Source organism: Heteronotia binoei, chromosome 6 (assembly GCF_032191835.1).
Source record: "Heteronotia binoei isolate CCM8104 ecotype False Entrance Well chromosome 6, APGP_CSIRO_Hbin_v1, whole genome shotgun sequence".
In the NCBI taxonomy this organism is placed as follows: Eukaryota; Metazoa; Chordata; class Lepidosauria; order Squamata; family Gekkonidae; genus Heteronotia; species Heteronotia binoei.
This window is the reverse complement of record NC_083228.1, coordinates 78,214,061-78,234,822: the sequence shown is the minus strand read 5'-3', so window position 1 is coordinate 78,234,822 and position 20,762 is coordinate 78,214,061. Positions and strand designations below refer to the sequence as shown.

The following is a 20,762-nucleotide window of genomic DNA, read 5'->3' as shown; positions in this document are numbered from 1 at the left end:
GGTAAAGGGTCTGGAGACCAAGTCCTACAAGGAAAGGCTGAAGGAGCTGGTTATGTTTAACCTGGAGAGGAGATAACTGAGAGGTGATGTGATCACCATTTTCAGGTACTTGAAGGGCTGTCATATAGAGGATGCTGTGGAGTTTTTTTCACAGAACCAATGGGGTTGAAATTAAATCGGAAGAGTTTTCAGCTAAAAATTAGGAAGAACTTCCTGACAGAGCAGATCCTCAGTGGAACAGGCTTCTTTGGGAAGTGGTGGGCTCTCCTTTGGAGGTTTTCAAACAGAGGGTAGATGGCCATCTGAATGCTGATTCTGTGAACTTAGGCAGATCATGAGAAGGAGGGCAGGAAGGGTTGCATCAGTGCTTGGTTCTTGTGGCCCTTTCTTACATGCCCAGCAGGGCTGGCCCTAAACTGTCTGGCACCCTAACTTCTGCCCCCACCAAACTGATAATGTCACAATTCACATGGGGGCACCTAATTTGGCACCCTAGGCAATCGCCTAGTTTGTCTAGTGGGTGGGGTTACAGCCAGGGCTGGCCCTAGACTGTCTGGCACCCCCCACTGCACTGATAATGTCACCGAGTCGCATGGGTGGGCATCCAATTCGTCACCCCCAGAAGACTGGTGCCCTAGCCAATCGCCTAGTTTGCCTAGTGGCAGAGCTGGCCCTGACGCCCAGGGAAATGCTGACTGCCACTTTGGAGTCAGTTAGCAATTTTTATCCAGGCCAGTTTCACCAGAGATCCTGGAGGTTTCCCCGCCCCCCCACCCCATCTTCTGGGCTTGGTGTGTGGGGGGGGAGAGGTATTTGTGAATTCCTGCATTATGCAGGAGGTTGGACTAGATGACCACCATGGAGAAACCTTCCAAATCTATTATTCTATTAATAATACCATAGAATCCACCCTCCCAGCAGCCATTTCTCCCCCAAGGGAGCAGATCAGTTATTGTTAGATCACCAAGTCTACAAGGCACCCTAATACAAGAGAGTGGTCAAAATTATGGCACTTTGAATCTCCAGAAAGAGGGCACAAAAGCTGACGATGCTATATCTTGGCACCCTAGGGTTCCTGGCAGAGTTACAAAGGGGGACAGAGGCAGGCATTTTGAAAGTCCCAAACAGGGGCTGTGATTCTCATTATGTACATCTCTAGCTATCCATACCTTTCTGATCAAAACACTCAGTTATGTCATACAACAGACTGCACCCAAGATCACTACTACCATGCAGGGGGGAAATGCCAAGTAAAGTTGCAGGATGCAGCTGGGAGAATTTGCAAAGGGGCTTCCATTTTGCAGCAACTGCTGGGCTGCTTTTGTATTGCTGCCTGTCTTCCTGGGGCTACAAACATAACCATCTGCCCAGGATTCCTCCCTGTACTGCTACAGATTTCTTGCTTTCTTGTAGGAAGACAGGCAGCAGTGAGAGAGGGCACAAACTGGACAATGCCCTGCAGAGTTATAGATAACGCATGCAACTTCTATACTTATGTCTCCAGAAAGACAGACATCAACACAGAGACGGCACAGAAGAGCAGTCAGAAACCGGCATGTGGCACCCTCAAACTACTGAGCTAACAATGATTGCTTGAAACACTGCAATAAAGTTCTCTTGTTTTACAAAATCTGTTTGACGTTGACAATTGGAAAACGTTTATGTCAGCTGCATATCTCCTGATCTCACCTGATTTTCTTTCCCTCCCTCTGAACTCTTCTTGAACTCTCTAAAGCATCCAGCCACCAGGAAAGGAAACAAAATGAATGCCAATCATTGTGTTCCCTCTCAGTTTCATAACCATAATTAATGTAACAAATGAACTTTTTCAGCTGTTTTTATTAACTTGGAAACAAATCCACATCCCAACTTTATTGAGTTGTTAGCCCACACCAATCCTGAAGAGCCTCCCACAGTCATTGTTTTCTGAGCTCAATGGTAGACCAAAATAGCATTGATTTCATAGCTTCAAGGCCCCGCTGGCTTGGAATGGTTCCAGCCAAGCCATGTGTCTCTTATGCAAGCACCAAGTAGAACCCAAATAAGAGAGAACTTGCTTCTCTTTAAATTAAAATCCCTCATAGTGGAGGTTTTATGGATCAATTATTATTTTTCAATTAATATGGACTGTGAAGAGGCGCTTGTGAAAAGCCAAGCCAGGAAACCCATTTAAAGATGAGGTTCCCATCTCCCATGATAATTCACATTAATGCTTCTGAAAAAATAGACATGTATGTGTACAGATGTACCAAACAAACGAGTCACAGAGCATATTCCCTAGTGGGAATGAGCCCAGTTTCTTCTGCATTTGAAATGCAAATAGCAGATATATGCCATTAGCAAAATGCACGTTAATTTAGATTGTTGTTTTGTCTCTCCCCCAATGCTTTAGGTGGACTATTCTTTAATTTATAAAGTGCTGTATATGCATTTATAGAATTAAATGCAAATACAATTCATTTTAAAATAGTTGAAAAGCTGCACAGAGAAGGTGGTGTTGAGGCATCATTGATCCCAGTCATGCAATGCTGTGCATAGTTAATTTCTGCAGCAAATACAGAAAAAGATTTTGTTCCCTCTGACCTTGATCTGAGGGACAAGATAGTGAATTTGAACATGTAGAAAGTGTGCTTGCATAATGCACATACTGCTCAAATTATGCATATCCATACGCACTATTATATTCAGCTTTCTATTCTGCCCAGGAGCAAATAAATTTTATTATTGTACTCAGGATACTTATAGGCAACCTATACTATTAACTGTTAACAATGCAGGGTGGGGGCAGGGAAGAGCTAGGTATCACTGTCAAAGTGACAGATGGACAATGTACATCACTCTGCAAACTTTATGGTATCTCAGAATAGAGCTTGAATCTTTAGCAGGTTAGTACCATTGTGTTCACACATGAGGAGGAGAAGGAGGAGAGGCTCATTCATATAATTGCCTGATTTAGAACTGCATGAGCCTTTCTGCTGCTGGACACAGCAAGGTAAATCTGCCTGTGCTTTCCCGCCTCCCTCTGACTACCCTTTCCTTGGAGTACCTTCAAGTGTGCATGCAGGCCTCCTAGAGTAGGAAGTACTTTCTCCTCACTGCCAAGTTAACTTCTGCTGCCAGCCACAATTTGCCAAACCAAAACTGCACACCACACGCCCACTCTGGAGGGGTGACTAGGTGATCAGTGTAAAGCAGGGCTGTCAGATCAGGCCCTCAGAGGGCTCCTATCAGGCCTGCATGTGTGTGTGTGTGTTGTTGGCTCATTGTGCCAGGGCTCTCTGGGTGCAACTGGGTTTTGCTTCTCCCTTTTCTCTATAGTCATGCCTTCATGATCCATTCTTTCTCAGAAGAAAAGCAATGTGAACTATTTAGATGCCAGTCTAAACTGCCAGTTAGGTGGATTAGGCTGAGTGTGTGTCCAGACCAAGTTCACCCAGCACATTTCCTTTGTATACTGGGGATTTTAACCTAGTCTTCCTATATAAGTAGGCTGATATTGGCCACTATAAATTTCCGTCTCTGTATTCTTGCACTGCCTCACAGGAGTAGTTATTTCTCTGGGGAGACTATAGTTTGTAGATAAACACATAGCCCCCAGTTCATGTCATAGTGCCTTCACATGTTCTTGACCAGCATAAGAAGCAATTTATGTACAAAAGCTTGCAATGCCCAGCCATTTCATGTTTTCTTCTGGGTCTTAGGCTCAAAGCATCGACCATGAGATTTCTGTAATGAATGTCAATAGATCAAAAGTAGGTTTGCAACTGACAGATACACACCTGAATAGTGTTGCCAGCCTCCAGGTGGGGTCTGGAGATCTCCTGCTTTTACAACTGATCTCCAGTTGACAGAGATCAGCTCGCCTGGAGATGATGGCTGCTTTGAAAGGTTGACTCTATGGCACTGTACCATGCTTAGGCCCCTCTTCTCCCCAAACCCTGCCCTGTCCTGGATCCACCCCCAAGGTCTCCAGGTATTTTCCAACCCAAACCTGCCCTCCTTACACCTGAACAACAGCTGAACAGCATGCTCAAGATTGCTACAACACAGATATAACCTCCAGATTTTGATGCAATAATTCAGAGCAAGAGGTGTCAGTTATCAGAGACTGTCAAATAAACAAAATATCTCGCAAGAGTGCTAATCTTTTAAGCATCTTTTATTTCAAGTGTTTAAAAATCTTTAATTGTGTTTGTCTGTGTCCTTTATAAAGTTTCTTTCTCTGCTATCTGGCGTTATTTAGGACACACATGGTCTGGTCCAACAAGATCTCATTTATGTCAGATCCAGCCCTCATAACAAATGAGTTTGACACCCTTTGAGGTGAATTGCACAAGGAAAGGGATTCAGTTTGTGAATTTGCAGAAAGGCCTATAAAATGTGAATTAGATCGGCTAGAATCTGCAAGGTAAAAAAGACTATACAGTATATGGATCAGCTATCTGCCTAGCCAGACAAAAATCCCATAGGCTATCCTAGGCTGCTTCTACATGGAGATAGTTCTCAATGGAACTTATGCTGCTGCCATGAATACAGAGGCATTTGCAGTGGTGATGGGACATCCACAGAAGCTTTCTCTGCACTATCCCGGCCTCAGTCCCCTGGGGTTGCCATCTACCTCTGATATCAGAGGGCTTTTAAAATCAGTAATTATTATATTGCTGTAGTATTATAACAAACCATAGCAGCAATTGTATTTGTTCCTTGCTTTCTTTTTTTTAAAGTAAGACTCAAGCCCTTTTATTGCTGTGTTATAAGGATTTTGCCATATAATTCTGCAACAAAAAGGGCTAGAGCCTTTTTTCTTTAAATGTCAGCTGGGAACTAGCACATTATTGTGATAGATCATTATAGTGCTAGATATATATAACTGTCACTGTTTTTTTTAAGCCGCAAAAAGCAGCCTGGTGGGAGAGCAATTACTGCAAAGGGGATTGAGGCAGAGAGAATGGCACTGGTGTGGACAGGACCTGAACAAACTCTGCATCTTCTCATCTACAGGGCATCCAAAGGTGCTTTGACTGTTTTATCATATCAAAGCAGTTTTGCAAAAGATGACAGCAAAGGAAGGGAAAACATGGTAACATCATGACAAATAGAGAACAATGTTATGTGGATGCTCCCCTCAACACAGTGCTGTAGTAAAGAAGACAAATCAGAACAAAGCATAGGTGCAGAAACAGTCCTAAACAGTCCACAAGATGACATCTACCAGTATGTGTTTAAGCTGAAGAGCAATGCTGCAAGAAATAGGAATTACTGGATATGATATGAACCTCCTGAACGTCACATTTTAGAGTGAGAGAAAAGAAACCCTGCTCTTTCAAGCAACAGCTGCTATGGATCAGGAGAAACTGTTTCTGGGGTCAGGCTATCCCATATTTATGAGTGCTGGCACATTCTGCGGAAGCCTCAGGTGTCAGAGTCTGGTCACACAGGAGACTCTTCTGGTTGGCAGTCAGGCAGAGGAAGTGAGAAATGGTGGATCCATCTCATTTTTAGTGGATAGAAACAGGAACTCCAGGGGACCTGACAAACATTTCTAATTTTTTATACAATGTCAAGGGTTTTCTGTGAAAGCAAGAGCCAAGTCTTTTCTTTCTGAGAATGTTGGCGTTGTTCCAGAATTGGGGCTGGGAGAAGATGTCATAGAAATACAGGGAAAATGAACAGGTTTAGCAGGGGCCTAGTGAGATGCAGTTGTGAAGGTGATTGTGCTATTCTATTATGGCTGCTTTCATGCCAAGAACTAGCACCCCCCATATCTGGAACTGACATGCACCAAGAATGGAACCAGGATCAAAGCAGCCATATAAATAACAAACAACATGAGCCTCATGAGATCAAGTCCTGAATTATATCTGCACATATGGTGATTTCTTTAGAAAATCAGAGATTTGTCCAGCATCTCAGGATATCAACTTTGCCCCGGGAAGAGGCAGTTTGACACGGTAGCTAAATTCAGCCCACTGTAGGCTTAGTTCAAGATGCTGGTAATGAGATAAAACCCTGTACAGCCTGGGGCTGACATACCATGAGGACCACCACCTTCTCCCCTATGAACCTAACTGTCTATTCTGGCCATCTCTGGAGGCCTTGCTTCTATTGTCCCATCACCTGAAGCTAGATGGGTGGCATCTCAAGAAAGGATTTTCTTGGTCATGGCACCAAAACTTTGGAACTCTCCATGGAAATCTTTGTCTCTCTCTCTCTTTTGGTGGCTTCTGGTGGCCAATCAGTGAAAACTTCTTTGTTTAATTTAGCATACCCCCAGGACTATTACTGGCCCTTCTCCCTGGTTCTGGCACTGTTTGTTTATGAATTTTATTACATTATTTTATACTTTTAAATTTTATTTTTAATTGTTCAAATGCTTTAATGTTTCTTATGTTTGATGCTTTGAGGATCCTGATCTGGTGGAATGGAAAGGTGGCATAAAAATGTTTTAAATAAAGAAATAAGCCAGGAATTCCTTGCTGGGGGGGCACAGTGATGCCCAGATATCCATGTGTTGTTTGTTGTATACCTGCACCCCAAATGACAGCAGGGGAAGAGGTTACTGTTTGCAAGTCACAAGCATGTGATTTCTCCAAATGGCACTCACTGCCACAGGTGACCCCCACTTCCCCAAAATTGTCTTCAGTCATCCCAGTGTACATGAGAAGTTTGCACTGTGGTTTTCCCTAAGCATCCACCATGCTTATGTTAAGCAGCAGATGCAATTCCAAGTATCCTCAGGCTGCATCCCTTTGTTTCTCAGCTGCCTGTTACTGGACACCTACAGAATTATTAGATTCTGTTTCCAAAGGAAGCTGGGCACCCTAGTTTATTAATTCATCTCCGAGGAGTCCTCTTCTGAAGCTGACACCAGTGTACCAATTGAAGAAAAACAATAAAATGCATTTATTTAAACAAGGCTCTTCTGATTCAAGGTTGGGGGTGACATGGTGGGGGGAAAAGCAAACACAGGTTTAAAAAATAAAATACTAAGTAGAAACCAACACCATCTGCAGTACATTTGATGGCCTGTTTAAGACTGCAGCATGCAGAGAGATTTGACTATAGTTTATTGCAAATGCTTGATAAAAGGCAGTGAGGTATATCTGACTGTGCCTTCTTGCCTTATTGCAGGGAATGCTGGAGGTAACCCTATTCTTCTTGCAAGGGCTGCTGTATATTTGTGTCCATCAATAGTATCCACTTATGCCTCTGACTTTTTGCAATAGCTGCCCAGTGCTTCTCTGAAATTCTCTGAATGCTTGTGTGGTTCATTGTGTCGGTGTGTGCACCCAGTGTTTGCACTCATTACGCTCTTCCAAGGTGTCTGGAAATTTGTTTGCCGGTTTGGAAGTGTCTTCTATCAGTGTACCCCTTGCTTGTGTGTGCAGACTGTCATAGCCCTCCCTGGCCCGTTGACATCCTCCCCCCCCCCCATTTGAGAGGGTGGGGGGGATCAGTGTGCCCGGGGCGGGTGAAGGGGGGCTGTGGGCGGAGCCCGCGCTGCTTCTGCTGTCTGGGATTGATGGATGAGTGCTCCCGTTGCGTGTGTGTGTTTGAGAGCGAGCGAGCGAGCGAGCGAAGGCAGAAGGTGTGAGTGTGCCGCCCGCAGTTGCCTCCTGCGCTCCGGGGCCACGCAAAGGCGCGAGAGGAGCCGGGCTCCTTCGCCTTGCCCGCGGGGCGCTTGCGTCAGAAACGAGCAGCCCCTCCACGAGTGGCCCAGCAAGCGCGCCGTGATATCATGTGCGGGGCAGTCCCTCGCTAGCTCCAGGCAGCATGGCTCCGAAGAAGCCGGCGGCGTCGGGCGGCGTGTGGCTGCGGGCGGGAGCCTGCCTGCTGGCCTGGGCGGCCTTTTGCCGCGTCCGGGCCAGCGCCTGTCCCGCGCCGTGCGCCTGCAGCGGCACCACGGTGGACTGTCACGGGCTGGGGCTCCGCAGCGTCCCCAAGAACATCCCGAGGAGCGCAGAAAGGCTGTAAGTGCCGCGGGTGGGTGGCGGCCCAAAGGGCACCGGCGGCCGGGGAGGCGTTGGGGTTCCGAGGCGCGTCCGGGCGCCCCCTCGAGAGCTCGGCGAGCTGAGCCGCCACACCCCCCTCCCGCCCCGACAATGGAGCCCGGCAGCGCCAGCTCCTCAGGATGCCGCTCTGGGACGCGCTCAGACTGCCGGCCACTTGCCGAACAATGATGCCTCCTCCGGGGAAAGCCGGGAGGGAGTCGAGGGGGCTGACGCAGCCGCCGCCAGAGAGCCCTTCGGGCTGGGGCTTCGGGAACAATCCCTCGATCGCCTTTGTTAGGGAGCCGCCGCCGCGCGCGCCCGTGCCGATGTGCCCCCTCCCCCCCCCATGTGCGTCTCTGTGTGTGTCTGTCGTGGGTGGGTGAGAGAAAGAGCATCTAACCCCTCGACACACACGTGCACCGCAGCCGAGGGACCTGCAGGTCTGGCGTGGAAGAGGCGAGGAGGAGACCCGAGCAGGGCGCGATCCGGCGCTTGCGCCTTCTTCCGGCGCGGATCGCGAGATGCCCTGGGCTGGGTTAACTTTACTGCACACCTCGCCGCTGGGCGCAGTTCCAAAAACGGGGGACACGCTCTCTGTGTGCGTGCCTGCGCGCTCACGCGGGAGTGAATCTTCCTTGGGTCGGCCGGGACTGCTGCTCTGCTCTCGCTGGGTTCTACCTGCTTTAGGGCAATCTAGGAAAACTGCCTATTTGATGAAACTCTGGAGAAGCCTGGTTTTTGCGGGGGTGGGGCTAGAGTTCTGTAGATGAGTGAAAGGAGAGAAACAGCTCTATTGGCCTTACTTGAGCTGCTTCAGTGTCTTCTTTCCTCCTCCTCATCCATAAAGCCCTTCCAAAGGGCCCCTGTGCAATTTCCCTTCTGTGGAACCCTGTGGGACTAGAGGGGCCGTTTGTGTTCAGTGTTGCACAGCAAACGGTGGTGGTGGCATTCATTCACAACCACCTGGTCCATCGGAGCCTGGAAGTGCCCTTGGTCTGGATCCAGTGCTCCTCCACCTCTCCACTGATCTGCTTCTGCTGAGCCGATGGATTGGCTGCAGCAGTCTTCTGGTTCATCCTCACCTCATCCCCCACTTCACCAGTTTAATAGGGGGTGAGAATGAGATCTGTTCTGAATGATCCAGAAGAAAGGCTTGAGGGGAAAGGAGCAATGGGAGTGGAGCCTGCCACTGGAATCCGGGCTGATCATTAATGCCTCTTCTCAGAACACAGAATGCTCCTAATTCCTTCGCAGCCTGATTGTGGCCGTTGCTTTGGGGTGTGTGTGTGTGTGTGTGAGGGGGGAGATAAAGCTGGAGGGGATGCTAAATAATTCACCAGAATGCAGCACTGGAACGTGCTGTGTAGGGTAAGGAGGCAGGCATACAAGGGGGCTGAGTGGTTGGATTTATTGCAGCTTAGCAGAGTCTTCTCCTCCTGCCCCTGTGAAGACCCCCATGTCTCTTTCTATTTTCTTTTCTTTTGACTTTGAAGAAGAAAACTGCTTGAAACTGTATGCCAGCAATATATGCTCAGAGTCTTCAGCAGAGAGTTTGATAGGCTTTTGCTAACCCCTTGATCCTGCCCTTCAACCCTCCTGTTCTGTTGCCTGGGCTTTCCACTAAAGTCCCTCTGGATTTATGACCCCACTGCTCCCCCTCCCCAACTTTCTGTCTCCTGTTCTCCTTTGAGGAATGTCTCTCTTGCAGCCAGACAGGCTGGGACAGTACTTCATGCACAGGGGATGTTCAGGTTTACGCCTGACTGCAGGGAAAACAAGCCCAGAATGGGGGTGGCATGCGGCATGCCATCTTGCAGAGGAGATCCACATGAGCATAAGGTGCAGCAGAAACTGGCGGGGACTCCCCTGACTAGTCAGGGAAGTGTGAAGCCCAAAATTAAATAACTTTCTACAGTGATAATGCCATTAATTCTCTCCCTGCAGGTCACTGCAGTACTTTTGTCTAGATGCTGCTCTATGGGCTCCGATAAGGTTCACACCTTGCCTTGAACTATGTTGAGGGAGAATTGCACACCAAGGTTGGCTGCTTTCCTGCCATTTGCTAGCAGGCTTATCTTCTTATGATGAGTCCTTCTCCAATTTGTGCTCCCTGGGGCCAGATACAGGGTGTGTGATTGTGCCCTAAGTGAAAGGTGACAGCAACAGCCCACCCTCCTTTCAGTGTGAAGAATGGCCATAGCCATATTCCAGGCACTGAGGAGTCCTGACTCATTGTGCATCATGAGGATCTTGTGCAGAATAATCCACCCACTCCTATTATCATTCCCGCTACTAACCAATTAATGCCCTCAGATCCAGCCTAATTAGGTCAGAGGCCTGTGGATGCCCCTATGCACAACAAAGCAAGGTTGATGAACTTAGTTAGCAGCACAGCAGGACACCTCTTCTAATGACACTTCCTTCTCTGGCACCTTAATTACCCTCACTGAAGTAATTTTTGTGCCACAGCCATAGGAAACTGCTTTGTGAGTATAGATGAGGGATTCTGCTGCTCTCTGTGAGTGTGTGCGCTACCCACAAATACTCAACTTAGCTCTGCTCTGTCCCCAAAAGGCCAGAATTCCAGAACTTATTACCATGCTGTATTGACAAAAGAGGCTGGGTTAGCTTGCCACACATGGTTGGAATATCTCTGTTCATGGTTGTCTTATCCCTTCCGCTTGGGCAGAAAGAGAAAGAACAGTTTCAGGAGTATCTTGGTAGTTCATAGGGGCACCTGAATAACATTGGCACAGTGTTCCTTTAGTCGTGTGACCTGCATTTTGCAGAGTCTGGCAGCAGATGTTCTTGTAAAACTCTCTCCTTGGAAGAACTGGTGGTAGAAAATGTGATTATGAAAGTATTGTGTGTTTTGAAACAAGCAACTCTAGTCAGTTAGCAATAATTCAGGGCTTCATGGGTTCAAGTCCATGGCCTTGCTTAGTTATCCTTGGGTGTCTGCTAGCACTGTCAATCCCATGCAGTGAAACATGTCAGAGAGATAGTGCAATTCTAAGCAAAGTTACACCTTTTTAAGTCCATATAGATCTATGGGCTTAGAAGAATGTAACTACACTGTAAGATTATGTATTTAACTAACATTTGCTGCAAGCATTCAGCTCTCACAGGCCTCAGAGCATTGGAGGCTGAAAACACAAGCCAATGCACTGAATTGCAGTGTGAAGTTTTGTCACATAATGTTGAACAGAAGAAATTGTGGGGAAAACAGTTAAATAAAAAGTTATAGCCATATTTCATTAAGGTTGCCTTGAGACCAATGAGAGAAGGGCAGAACAGAAATGCTTTAAATAAATACATGAACAAATAATATGCAATATCCCCCCCCCCTCACCAGCAAGCAATTCCAGCTTTCTGTGAGCATGTTTTTATATACAGAGATGCAAAGAGTGGACTTGGTGATCATGGATGCAGCTGGCAGCAATTCCTATGATCACAGCAGTGGATTTCTTAGGTGCTGCAGCCATAGGCATTGATTCTCATCGGATCAAAAAAAAATCTGTTCATGTGTCGTAATGTGTCCATACAAATTAATTACTTGAAGAAGGATGGGACTTGGAAGGGGGCTGTGAATCTGCTGTTTTCTGCTCAAATGAAGAGATGTTCCTAGTGATTCTTAACCAGGGCTTTTTTCCTGGAAAAAGAGCTGCTGGAACTCACAAGAGGGAAATTAAGGAGAAACACACAGGCGCCCCTTACAAACTTTTAAATATTCTCTGAGAAGTTTGTTTCCTCAAAGAGGTTCTGGAACTCCATTCCACTGTGTTCCCCCTGAAAAAAGCCCTGCTCTTAACCCAGTCTCACTTTGTGCAGTGGGAATACAATTCTAATTTGACAGTGGTGAGCTGAAAGGTTTATTAAGGGATGGGGTGCCACGATAAGAGATAAGCCCAGTGCAGTTAAGATAACTGCATTGCTGTTTCCTTGAACATGAATTTTTCATGCTGAGTAGTTTGCAGATATTCCCCACTTGTAGTTATTTGTTTGATGATACTTTACCACCTCTCTTTCCTGCCAGTTTTTCATAATTTCTGACTCAGTGTATCTACATGTCTCCTGTTCTCCAAACAGTCACTGCTGCTGTTATCCAGATCTTGTATCTGTAGCTGGTGTCCAGTAGAGTTTAATGTAATGATCCCTTCCCCAACACCATTGTTTAAATTTTTTTTTTTGGCGGGGTGAAGATTTCCACAGCTGCTCATCACATGCACTGCAAGGTATTTCTGCTTTCTGCTCTTTACTTCTCATGTACTTGTATGAACAGGAGCAGTATCTGTTGTATTACTATTATTAGTGTATTCATGCCAGGGCTGGTATCTGTGACAAACATACATTTCCAACATGAATAGCTTTTATTTGTTGAAACAGTCAAAAACAGTCAGTTACTGGGGCATTAGCATCCCTCCCCCCAGTTAAAATTTACATGCTTGTCTTTCTCAAGGTATATTTTCTTTCATGTGCATTTATACATGTGTTAAGCAGCTCTTCTTTCCTCACCCATGCCATAAACCTCTGTTTATTCTTGTTAAGTTGTATCAGTGATGCTGTGGAATCACTGGCCTTTAAAATTTTTTATTGCTAGGGTAAGTTCTTAGATATTTCCCAGTAAGTCAGTTAGCAGTGGGGTGGATAGGTAACTGTTGTAGATTTTTCCCTTTTTTGAAGAAATGGGAGACTAACAGCTTAAAGTTACTATTAAGAGACATGTTGTTCATCTGATTGCTTTCCAGGAGTGGAATATATATGATCCAGTTGTAAACTTTAAACTTATGTCCTGCAGTGCTCTGATTTACACTTAGTCTCACAATGAGGAAGAAATGTGAATGATTCCCTCAACAGATAGGTATCGGTGGGAAGAGTTTTGGCCAACAAGGTTGGTACCATTTGCCATTCTGTTTAGTGGACTTTTGCATTATAGTAAACCAAAGTATATTTATTAAGAAAACAAAACAGTAACAGCCACAGAATTAGTGAGAGAAAGCAAAACATGAATGTATGCTAGCTAAACATGCAGCTTTGTGTTAGGGAAAAATGGTAGTTACTAAGACAAACTGCAGGCTATCATTGTAGGGGGGAAAAGGTAATATTCAGTCCAGAAATTCTGCTTAGAAGTACATTCTACATTTTGTCCTCAGTCTCAAAAGCATGGCATGGGTGATAACTGATTATCAGATTGTCATCCCAAAATTAGTTCCAAACACAGTAAGAACAGTGTGCATCATACATAGGCACACTGTGGGTGAAGGAACTGCTGTATGTAGTATGATTACATACCATCTCTCATTTCCTTTAGTGTGTCTTTAAAGACCAAGAGCCAGATGTAATGGTCCCATAGAGTATTTCTGTGCCACAATACATATTTTGGAATGCTCCCACAATATCTTAATGGCTAACTATTATACAAATTCCTTCATATAGTGTGTATGTGATATTAAATTGGGGTCACTGAAGGTCTTTTAAGCTGAAATTCATCTGGTCTGATTTGATTGGTTTATTGGCTCCAATCAGTGCTACTAAATGTATACTGTATTGTATGGTGTGTGTACTGCAAAGTGTGCTGCTAAGAGTTTACTGTATTATTGCACAGTGTGTGACCTCTGTGACCTAAAGGCCCATTTTGTTTTGAAATGAACTTTTAAAGTGCATTGTATTATTAAAGATTTATTTTGTTTAATTTTTAAAATTTGTGCTTGTAACCTCATCCTTTTAGGTACCCAATTCCATTTTTGGGTTGAGTTTTTGCCCCTTCTTTGGTGTTGGAAAGATGTGTGTCGTTTAATTAGTCCAGTTCAAATAGAATGGGCACCTCTTTGCTGTGGCTCTCTGACAAGGTTATTTTCCACATCTCTGCTACCTGTGGATATTTTGGTAAATGAGTCCTTACTGCTTCTTTGCATACTGGGAAATCCTGAGAAAGAGACATGCCATAGCATCATTAGGATAAACTTATAAATGAGATGATAGGCCATTCATTTTGGCCCATTTACAATAGCTCTTTTCCAAAAATCTTATAAGTAAGGGGTCGTTAGGGAGCAATGTTAAACAGGTCTACTTGGAAGTAAGTCTCTTTTTTATTTTCCTCACTAGGGCTTACTCCCAAGTAAGTGTTTTTTTTTTTAATTGTACCCTTAACTTTGGGACAACTTTCAGGTAAATCTAATGGGGTCTGAACTTTGAGAGACTGAGAAGGAAAATTGATCTTGGGGTCATAGTGCAGAGCAATGCTCCCGCTAAGCTGTGGAGTTCTGTGAGCAGAAATTCTACTTCATGAGCTACTGGCATTAAAGTTGTGAGCTACTGCATAAATTAGTTTGCTCTGGGGCCATTTTTCCTGAGCTAAGACAAAAATGTATGTCAGAGGCTAAAAAACTGAGATCTCACACTAAGCTTAGAGGGAACACTGGTGGAGAGCTCAATGGAATTGTTAACCCAGTATGCTGGAGTGATGAAAAAGGCAAACTCTATATTAATAATTATTAGGAAAGGGATTGAGAATAAAACAGCAGATACTGTAATACCCCTGCATAGATGTATGATGCAGCCTCATTTGGAATACTGTGTTCAGTTCTTGTCACTATATCTCAAAAAGACATTGCAGAGCTGGAAAAAGTACAGAAAATGACAACCAAGATGATTAGGATGCTGGACTAGGTGGACCATTGGTCTGATTCAGCAGGGCACTTCTTACATTCTTAATATCATAAAAATACAAAACTTAATTTACACAGTTGGCATCTAAATTTGCAAGTCCTCTTAATAGAACATAGCTGCAAAGATCGCAAAAGAAACTAATGGCTTTAAGCCTGTGATTAGGCAATCAAGATACTCTACATCAGAAGGATTTGTTGATAGGTATGTAAAATTTATTTACCTCTTATCCCACCCTTCCTCTAAAGAACTCAGGGTTCTTTATATGAATGGGTTTCCCTCCCATATATTCACACAACAACCTTGTGAGGTAGTTGGTCAGCTAGTGAGCTTCAAGACAGTGGGGGTTTGACCTGTTTCTCCTTGGTCATAGTCCAACACTCCCAACTGTTATACCACAGTGATGCTTTCCAGGTACACAAGATGGTGATTTACATAAAGCAGATGTGTCAGAACAAAGCCTGTCATTGGAAACTAAAACTAGCTGTCAGATATAGACTAAAACATGCCTGTTAGAGATATATCAAATATTCATGCTTTGCATGGAGAAGGACCCAGATTCAATTTCCAGTTAAAAGGGTCAGATGATAGGTGGTATGAAAGACATGAGACCCTGGAGAGCTGCTGCCAGTCAGAGTAGACAATACTGATCTTGATGGACCACCGGTCCAACTCAGGTTAAGGTCATTTTATGTGAACATGCTTGTATGAATTCTACCTTTCCATTTAGTCACGTAGCTTATCCTTTGAGTTCTTCCTTATTCTGTAATGAGTTAGTAATGAGTACCATTCTCTGGAATAGCACAGATCCATCTGTTAGTAATCACTGAGACCCGCACAAGCACATCTGGATGTTAAAAAAATGTCCCAGAAGCAAGGCCTCTGGAGTCATTGTGGTTTGACTGGGACAGTGACAACATTGGGGGGAAAGCTCACCAGTTGCCTCCTCCAGAACAGCTGCTGGCCAGATCTGTGTCTGCAGAGGGGCTGCCTGCCTCAGACTTGACAAGTGGTGATAGCAAGAACAGGGATAGGCTTGCCTGTTGCCTCCTCCTTTGCCCATGCTGGGTGGGTCTGATCTGCTCAGATCCTGTGGGGCAGTATCAAGGGGGCATTTATTTATTATTATTTATTTATTACATTTGACTTATATCCCGCCCTCTCCGCAAGCGGACTCAGGGCGGCTCACAGTATCATCTACACAATTAAATCAATAAAATATATAAAACCATAATTTACATTTTCCAATTTAAAACATATTACAATTACAAATTTTAAAACCATTATATAGTGCTGAATTTGGCCCAGACTCAGCTGCTGGCAGCGTGGGAAGTGCTGGTGAACAAGGGTACACCTGTCATCATTGCCTGTAGATGAATGTGAGGCAAATGGCCCCTGTGGCGCTGCCAGGGTCACTGGGGCTCACCTTGATTCTCTCCTAGCTCCCAGTGGCTGTCCAGGGTAGTGGCCTGTCAGGAACTTTCCCAGTAATTTATTGGGCCAATCCACCCTGATTATCCGCTAGTGTGCACTTCTTGAAGCATCTGAGCCACGGCTCTGCTAGGCTTCGCTATTGTGCTTCTGTGTTCTCTGTCTAGAATCTAAAACTGAGCATCCTTTCCCCAAGACCTACATGCTTCTCAATTTCACTGCTGACTCCCTAATTTTCTCTGATGCTTGCCTGGTACAGTAAGGGTGCAACAGTGTGAATCCCCCCCTTTTTAATTGGGGGGGGGCTTTCTGTATACTGTATGTTCAGGCACTGAGCTAGTATTGTGTTTCGTCCACAGGAAAAGTGTTGATCGTTATACATTTCAAGTTGCTTGCTTATCGTAGTGAAAGACTACCATAACAATTTGATTATCACACAAGGCCTCAAAACCCAGATACATTAGGGAACAAAAGTGTGAGATATAGCTGGAAAGAGAGTATTTGAGGCTTTCAAATTGGAATGGTGAAGAAGACTACCTTTTGCCCACATTAGTGCCAGACATGTTGCACAGAAGAGAACAGCAGGCATGTTGCTGGAAGTGTCCGATAGCTTTGCCAGCTCCCAGCCTACAACATGGATCATAAAAACTTGTAGGGAAAGTTTGGGTGGCCTTGATCATCCATCTCCCATGAACAACGCAGGTTTCTGTCACTTTCTAGAAGAAGAAGACATTGGGCGTTTTCGCACTGACCTTAATCGGCAGCGACGTCCCTCTTCACCGCGCAGGATCTGCGTGGATTTCGCACCAATTGCTGCGGAACACCCGGAAGAGCCGCAAAGTCCCGCGGCTTTTGCGGCGCAAATGGAAACTGGTTTTTGGCGGTTTCCATTTGCGCCGCAAAAGCTGCGGGACTTTGCGGCTCTTCTGGGTGCTCCGCAGCAATTGGTGCGAAATCCCCACAGATCCTGCGCGGTGAAGAGGGACGTCGCTGCTGATTAAGGTCAGTGCGAAAACACCCATTGAATTTATATCCCGCCCTCCACTCTGAATCTCAGAGTCTTAGAGCAGCTTACAACCTCCTTTATCTTCCTCCCCCACAACAAACACCCTGTGAGGTAGGTGGGGCTGAGAGAGCTCTCACAGAAGCTGCCCTTTCAAGGACAACTCAGCGGATGCTATGGCTGACCCAAGGCCATTCACCAGCCTTAGGGTCAAGCTGGCACCATTTTCTTAGCAAATGACTTGAGAAAAAGACTTGTCTGCTACTCATTCTAGAAGGGCAGTGGAAACATACTTTGCTATTATGACAGGCTGAGATTTCTGCCTTTCTTTCATTCATAGAGTCAGGGACTACATTTTCTGATAGGAAAGCTTTTCCTGGTTTTCTCTTTCTAGCTCTTTTTTATTTTTAGGGGGTGGGGTATTCTACATTGCTTTGTAAGAGTTTGGTCAGACATAGTGACAGTAAATAAATAACAGACTCCCTGGATTTCTGTTGGGGTTTGTGGACATGTGTGTCCATAGTGGAGGTTTGCAAGGCTGCCATGTTGAGATGGAAGTCCAGCCCTCACCAGAGAGTTCACTGTCTTGGCAGAAGGCAGGCTTCCCTTGTGCTCCCTTGTGGAAGTAGCAGGGTAGACTTGTGGTGGATCACTCTGGCAGTCATGTTACATTTCTCTTCCCTCAGATCTTTCCTGGGTTGTGGGGAATTTGCAATTCTATTCTGATTTCTCCCCTCAGCTACTTCCCAGGCAGATGCTGTCTATGTATTGCCATGGCAACGCTGTGTTCGTCTCTCCATGGAATTGTGTGTTGGAGAAATATTAGTTTAAAAACTCTGCAGTGTTTGTATTGATAGAAGCTGAGGCTGTTAGTGGGGATGGATCATCCCAGGGATGAAGGAAGCCACAATAATGGGCAATAAAACTCCAGGATTTGCCTCCTGAGAACACTTCCCAACCTCAGGACTAGTTGTTTCCTTATAAATACAGATTGCCCCATGATTTATAGTGCACTTTTCAATATAGACCTATATTTGCTTTAGATGTGCAAGTACATAACTGAGAAGGGGATATTTGTTGTAGTTTTATTCAAGGTATTCAGAATTGCATTTAATTATGACCTTTTACACATACTCAACTTACTCCTGATTTTCTTGGCAGTCGATCTGCAAGCACTGGAATAGGTTTGGGCATGGTTCTTCCATGCCTTAAATAAAGAGGATTTTCAAGGGAGAGTGTTGTCATGATTGGTGTATCATCAGAGGCATCACAGCATCTCCCTATATTGGATGTTGTAGATTTTCCAGGCTGTGTGGCCATGGTCTTTGCATTATAAGACCTGATGTTTTGTCAGCTACTGTGACGCTCATCCTCAGAGGTGTAACCCAGAAAATTGGAGTTCTCTCTGGGTCAATCCCAAGACCACAGCCACACAGCCCAGAAAATCTACAACAGCCAATACGGGGAGATGCCTGGAAAATCTACAATGACTTGACCCAGAGAGAATTCCAGTTTTCTGTGTTACACCTCTGAGGATGCCAGTCACAGTTGCTGGTGAAACATCAGGTCTTGCAATGCCAAGACCACAGCCACACAGCCCAGAAAATGTACAACAGCCAATGGACTCCGGCTGTGAAAGCCTTTGATAACATATTCTCCCCGTATTGTTGTAAAAATGACTGTAAAAATATCAAGATATTGATATAGTGTTGTAAAGATAATAGAAGCAGGTTCTCTGAATTCCCAGCATTCATTTTTTTAAAAAGCAAGTCTCTAGCTCTTTCCCTCATGGGGATATAAGGAAAAAGGCACATCCCAGCAAGGAAAATACTTTTTTTTTTTTAAAATGAAAACTGAGATTTCAGAGGAAACTTCCATCATAACACTGTATCAATATTTTAGGACCTTTAAAAATAAAAAACCTGAAACCACTTGGGGGGGGGAGGAGATGAAGTGATTTGATGATGATGACGGTCCAATAATTGAAAAGTGCATTGGAGGTAGATGAGATAGGGTGGGACAAAAAACCCTGAAACATTGCTAGAAAAAAGCCAACTCAAAATCAGCTTTCATAAAGAGATAGGAGTAAAAGTGTTTTCAAAAGAACCATAAAAGACCTGGGGAATAATCAGGAAGGAAACTAAATTAAACCTAAAGACACAAAAATGCATTTGGAAATGTGGGGATGAACCAAAAAAGTATGGGGCCAAAACGGACAGAAAAAAAATGTGGAAAACCCCACCACTCTGATGGCACTTTAGCTACTGCTCCATGGTTCATTCATTGCCTTTTAAATGTTGTAGTTTGGTTTACCTATTACAGTGATAATCAATATGCAACTCAGGGGTTGTGTGCTACAAAGATTTGCTCCAATAGTGGCTGCATCCCAAGCTGCAGTCCTGGCTACAGGAATCTTCCTATCATACCTCCTTACTTTGGTAAAATGTATTTGTAAATTTAAAATTTATTTATCAGCTCCTCAAGAATCCTCTGATCAAAATCTAGGAGGTTGAGTTGGGTGTGTGAAAGGATGATAGTCTATAAGATTCTGGCATGGATTCATCTTCCTGCAGACTGACTAACATTAATTGAGAACGGCTAGTTGCATATCGGTTACTGTGGGCTTTAATCAAAGTTTTTGGTGGCAGATTTGGAATCATCTCAGCGACCCTGTGGCACAGAGTGGTAAAGCAGCAGTACTTCAGTCTGAACTCTCTGCTCACGACCTGAGTTCGATTCCAGCGGAAGATGAATTCAGGTAGCCGGCCCAAAGTTGGCTCAGCCTTCCATCCTTCTGAGGTCGGTAAAAATGAGTACCCAGCTTGCTGGGGGGGAAATGTAAAAGACTGGGGAAGGCAATGGCAAACCACCCCGAAAAAAGTCTGCCATGAAAACGCTGTGAAAGCAACGTCACCCCAGAGTTGGAAATGACTGGTGCTTGTACAGTGGACCTTTCCTTTCCCTGGAACCATCTCAACCTTTCTGCTTATGGTTTTTAAAAGCAATGAATGACAGATATTTAGCCAATCCATATATATGTTGCACAGGTAGAGTGGTTGGATTGATTTAGGTATCAGGGTTATAATCAAAGGAAGGCCCTTCTGATGGGGATCAGTAGAGAGGTGGCTTCCTGTGGACGGAAGGTAGTAATCTGTGCACATGCAATTATTTGCTTGCAAGTATGTGTAGTACCATCATTTCAGAATAAAACATATTTTTGCAACAGTAACACATTTTATTACACCTGTGGTCCTATAAAGCATTTCCCTCATAAAAATTAGCCTCTGGTGTTTTCTTATTGAATACCACTGGCCTATTGTTTGTCTTTCTCTTCACAAAGCTGACACTGTGGTCCTGGCAGTTTGAGCCTGCTGAAGAGTGGGATTGCTGCAAATTTCTTGCAGCAGCAGGAAGAGGCATTTCTCCAAATCGTCTTGGGCTTTTTGTGTGAATGGGAGCCCAGTTGTTGCTGGCAAAAGTAATGCCAAGTTGTGGAACTGGCTGCAGGAATCTCCCCATCACACCCCCTACTTTTGTAAGCTTATTTGTAAAACAAAAGTTCCTTTTATTTCACATCAGCTACTTACAGACTAGATCATCTAGCCCAGTCTAGGAGGAGGAGTAACTGGATGAAACAACTACGTATATCCCTAATATTCTGGCATGGCTCT

The 20,762-nt window shown here is 44.7% G+C and overlaps 1 protein-coding gene across 2 annotated transcripts in view; it reads left to right on the top strand.

Annotated features, from left to right (window-relative positions):
* Positions 1-7,692: 7,692 nt before the first annotated feature.
* Positions 7,693-20,762, top strand: part of SLIT1 (slit guidance ligand 1) — a 163,620-nt gene continuing 150,550 nt past the window's right edge. The window contains exon 1 of one of the 2 annotated variants that reach the window (XM_060241859.1): positions 7,693-7,970. In XM_060241859.1, coding sequence (XP_060097842.1) covers positions 7,774-7,970 — 197 coding nt within the window. In that variant the 5' untranslated portion in view covers positions 7,693-7,773. Of the gene's footprint in view, positions 7,975-20,762 lie in introns of both variants that reach the window. The other variant, XM_060241860.1, reaches the window with a different exon arrangement.